At 48.7% G+C, this 4,875-nt stretch overlaps 1 protein-coding gene across 1 annotated transcript in view; it reads left to right on the top strand.

Moving 5' to 3' along the window:
* The window catches only part of slc35g2b (solute carrier family 35 member G2b), a 13,761-nt gene extending 10,960 nt beyond the window's left edge, over positions 1-2,801 (top strand). Inside the window, exon 2 of the mRNA XM_019876086.1 lies at positions 1,296-2,801. Within this exon, the coding sequence (XP_019731645.1) occupies positions 1,322-2,572 (1,251 nt within the window). The 5' untranslated portion in view covers positions 1,296-1,321 and the 3' untranslated portion in view covers positions 2,573-2,801. The remainder of the gene's footprint in view (positions 1-1,295) is intronic.
* The last annotated feature ends 2,074 nt before the right edge of the window (positions 2,802-4,875 follow it).

The raw sequence follows: 4,875 nt of genomic DNA, 5'->3' as shown, positions 1-4,875 counted from the left end.
AAAAAAAAAAAAATGATGGCAGGGCGGATCTGGTTGAGTTTGACACATGCGCTTTATATCATTTTTAAAGTATGTCAGCAGCTGTGCTGTTTTTTATTTATTTTTTTTTTTGCGCGTGGGCAAGGTTGCACACAGAGAACACAAGTGAAGAAATATGCAAATATAGCTCTCGACTCCTCCAATTGGGTGAAGTTGGAATCACAGATAAGATGAGGAACCAAATTAAACAGAAGAGCAAACGTTATAAAATATACTAGCTTGAGAAAGAGTAATTGCTGTACATACTAGAGTCTTTGTGCATTGGATGTATGCCTTTAAGGGGCGTGTCCTAATGAATGACAGGGCATTACAGTGCATTAGCTGCTCCAATTTTTTTTTCATTTCAGTCGAGCGGTGGCGTACCAGATGTGTGCTAATACAAATTTGGCCAAAAACACCAAAATTAAAATTAGATCAAGTGACTGCTCGGAATTCAAACTTTTTTCTCTTTGACAAGCCTGACTAAATGAAACATCCCTCCTCACTTCAACATGTCCCCAAGATGCCACATGATGGTACCGAAAGCACCAGCTAGACATTTTAAACCGTCTAAAACTGGGATCAATTTCGGTGAATTTGCAAATGCTAAACTGCCGAGCGTCGGCTATGAGATCCTTCCCCAAGCGGAGGGATGAATGGAGTTTGAGATCGACGGGCGCATCGATGCTGCGTCTGCTGAGATGCGGACTTTGTCTCGGTCTGTCCTGATGAAAAAGGGGCTGAGCCGAAAGCTCTCGATTTACCGGTTGATCTACGTTCCGACTCTCACCTACGGTCACAAGCTGTGGGTCATGACCCAAAGAACAAGATCCCGGATCCAAGCGGCCGAAACGAGTTTCCTCCGCAGGATGTCCGGGTTCACCCTTAAAGATGGGGTGAGAAGCACGGTTTTCTGAAAGGGGCTTAGAATAGAGCCGCTGCTCCTCCGCATTGAGAGGAGCCAGATGAGGGGGCTCGAGCATCGTATTCGAATACCTCCTGGACCCCTGGGCCCTGGCTGGTGAGATGTTCTGTGCACACCCCACTGGGATGAGTCCCCAAGGAGGACCCAGGACCTGCTGGAGAGACTAAGTCTCCCGGAAGAGCTGGACAAAGTGGCTGGGTTGAGGGAGGTTTGGGCCTCCCTGCTGAATTTGCTGCCTCGACATTACCCTCATATTAGCGGAAGAGGGTGGAAGGATGAACTGCGAATATTCAGGGGTTAACTGTACTGTATGTCTGTACTGTCCTAATGATCTCCCACTGCATGTCTTCAGGTTAGAGTTTGGATTCTTGAACCGAGATGGATATGTCGTCGCCCTCGCTGCCATACGGCTCCAAAAAGCGGGTCAAGATTCACCCCAACGCGGTGACGGTGAAGTACGCCACTCACTTCCCCCAGCCGGGTGACGAGGGCTACGACGACGCCCCCTCCTTCGAAGACTTCGGCGCCTTCGCCGAAGCTAACGTCGGGAAGAGGCTGGTGACCGAGAGCAAAGGCGGCAGGACTTTCTTTGGAACCATGGAGACCCAGGCCAAGCCGCCCGGCACCCCAAGGGACAAGGGGGTGGGCGGTCAGTTGGCCAGCTTCGGCGAAGCCAACGTGCTGGCCTCCAGGGTGACCTGGATGGCCCTTTTCGGGGCAGCGGTCGCTCACGGCTGCGTGGCCTTGATCACCCGTCTGGCGGCGGACCGCTCCAAGGTGCCCTCCCTGGAGTTGCTCTTCATCCGCTCGGTGATCCAAGTGCTCTCCATCCTGGTGGTCTTCTATCACCACGAGGCTCCCTTCGGACCCAAAGGCTACAGACTGCGTCTCTTCTTCTACGGCGTGTGCAACGTCATCTCCATCACGTGCGCCTACACGTCCTTCGCCATCGTGCCGCCCAGCAACGGCACCATCATGTGGCGCGCCTCCACCACCGTCTTCAGCGCCGTGCTGGCATTCCTCTTGCTGGATGAGCGTTTGGCATACACGGACGTGGTCACGGTGGTGGGCAGCGTGTTTGGCCTGTGCCTGGTCATGGTGCCCAACGTGGCGGATGAAGAGAAGTCCAGGCTGGGTTTTTGGAAGGAGGCTTTTGGCTACACGATGACAGTGATGGCCGGCCTGACCGCCGCACTCTCCATGATCGTCTACAGAGCTATCAAGGAGCGAGTGAGCATGTGGACCGCGCTCTTTACTTTCGGCTGGACGGGCACGGTGTGGGGCGCGTCCACTATGTTCATCATGCAGGAGCCCATCATTCCCCTGGACGGAGAGACTTGGGGCTATCTGATTGGGATCTGCATCTGCTCCACCGTGGCGTTCCTGGGTGTCTACTACGCCCTCAACAAGTTCCACCCGGCCTTAGTGAGCACCGTTCAGCACCTGGAGATCGTGGTGGCCATGTTCCTGCAGCTCATCGTGCTGAGGATGATCCCGTCGCTCTACGACGTGGTGGGCGGCATGGTCATCATGATCAGCGTTTTCACGCTCACCGGGCTCAAGCTGTACCGGGTAAGCAGGGCTGTCCGGCAGGATTACCAGGAGATCCTCGACTCGCCCATCAAATGAGAGATTTGTGTCCTTCCTAGTCTTTGTTGCTTACAGCAGGGGTTCTCAAACTGGGGTCCCTGGATCCCTGAAACGTTTGCGAGCCCTTGTTTGCTATTCACTAATTCTTTTGCAGTTTGAAAAGCCCTAGACGAACGAGCTCAGGGGAAGTAGCGTAGATCTGCTACTTGAAAAACAAACGGAGCAGGAACACAAGTTCCTGAATACAGCAATCAAGTCATAAAGTTGGCCGCACTGCGTGTGCTTTTTGAAAACAAGCTCCTCTCCGTTCGCAGCCATGTTGTTCGAGTGAAGTCCTACTTGTCAGCTAGCGACGATGGATAAATACAGAATTGAATTCAACAGAATTTGGATCAAATTAAAGAGGACGTGAATATTTCCATTGAAATTCCCCAGGGTATTTAGGGGTGTACCGTATATGTACATATGTTTAAGTGGTACTTGTGTTATGAGGGGTGCCGTCAGAATATTTCTGCCCAATCAGGGGTCCTTGCACCCAAAAAGTTTGAGAACCCCTGCCTGACAGTGTTTGTTTAGTTGTGCAATTCAAAGAATGTCTGTGCCGTCATCGGATGATTTGTCTTTTTTTTTTTGTATCGTCGTGCCAGTCTTTGGAAGAGTGCCAGTCATGTGACTAATGTCTTAATATTCGTACGTGAAATGAAAACAATGTGATACGGTGATCTTTCTTACCCCCACCCTCTGATACGTTCGTGTCAAATTGTCAGCAGAAGAGAAAAACGGTGAGCAATTTTATGGGTGTATTAAAGGAGACATATTCATGGATTTTTTTTTCCCGCCAATTTAAAACACTCCCCATGCGTCTTTAAAAACTGGCCTGTCACACACTTTTCTACAAATATCCCAAAGATGAAAAAATCTACCACACGTTTTACTCTCTATTTGCCTTGCTGAAATCAGCCCTCATGCCACCCATGCGCAAGCGGGCCAATGTCAAGTCAAGCTTTAGTTACCATGACGACCAGGGGCAGAGGCTTCACGGCCTGGCTTTTGTCATCTTGCCATTAAGTATATGCATAACGATAGGCTGCATCTTACCAGTGAGTTTGTGGCATTGCAGGCTGCCATTTGGCTCTTTTACATCACTTGCTCCGCGTTCCGGTGATTGATTGCTTGGCTGTCTCCTCGTCGCTGTGTGTTGGTCGGTTGCTTACTTCTACTTATGGAAGGAGAGTCCATTTGAACTCATGGAGACAGCAGTTCATACACGGGACTCGATCTATGTGGTGTATGGGCACATCACCAGTCTGTTACATAACAGCTAAACTGTCTCAAATAAATAGTCTCACTCCAGAGACCCAAGTCAAATTTACATACGTCCCCTTTGATTGGAGTGTTATCGACTTCTTAGAACGGGAACATCAGCCAGGTGTGTTTTTCGTCATGCATTGTAAGTGTCAACAACTAATCCGTTGTAGTCAAAGTGAAACAACAAACACAAACACGTTTATTGATTTTTTTTTTTTTTTTAAACAGCAGAACCTTGGGAGTTGAACACCAGCTAGTTTTTACATTCTTCACTGAAGTTAACCTCGGTGAACACAACGGTCATGTAGACTAATGGACGGAAAAAGATCTTATTTGTGGTCTGTTGGCAAGCTTCTATATTCACAGTCATGCAAATTATTTGTTCGTATTGTGCTGGACAGCAACATAGTTTCCTTTAACGTCTGACATAATAGATTTGTTTGATTTCCGAAGCACATTTTCCTCATCAATTTGTGGTCAAACTCTAAACTGTAGCATTTTTTCGGTTTCACTGTACGTGCCATTTGATTTCCCGTCAACAAGGTTGCAAACGCAAAGAGCTCCGCGGCGTGTATTTGACGTCGACGTGCTTCCGGTCGCTTTCAAACCCCGTTGAAAACTTATTCCCCGAGGTCAATATTAAAAATTAGCCTGCCTTCTGATGATAACGTGTGGCCATCTGTTATTACCCAGGCCAGGCGCGTGACTCATGTTGCCTGCTGAGTCAGCCGGTTTGAACCACATCCCGGAGGGAATGTGATCAACTGAGATGCAGTGGGGTCCTTGGTTTGCAACGGTCCTGACATTCGACAATTTGAGGTTACGAAGAATACATTCGTGATAGACTGACTTGTTCTGAAAATAGAAAGCCCGCCCCCTACCCCCCCCCCAAAAAAAAAAAGCAAATAGGTAGTTCGTCCTTACTTCTTGTGAGGAAGTAGTGAGGACGTAGTTATGAGTAAGATTATTTTAAGAAATGACATTATTTTCCAGGTGTAGGAACGTTTAATTAAATACGCGAGTTTTTCGTTGTG

Source organism: Hippocampus comes, unplaced genomic scaffold (assembly GCF_001891065.2).
Source record: "Hippocampus comes isolate QL1 unplaced genomic scaffold, H_comes_QL1_v1.1 scaffold60, whole genome shotgun sequence".
Classification (NCBI taxonomy): domain Eukaryota; kingdom Metazoa; phylum Chordata; class Actinopteri; order Syngnathiformes; family Syngnathidae; genus Hippocampus; species Hippocampus comes.
Note: the sequence above shows the minus strand (reverse complement) of the source record. Positions and strands in the feature narration are given on the sequence as shown.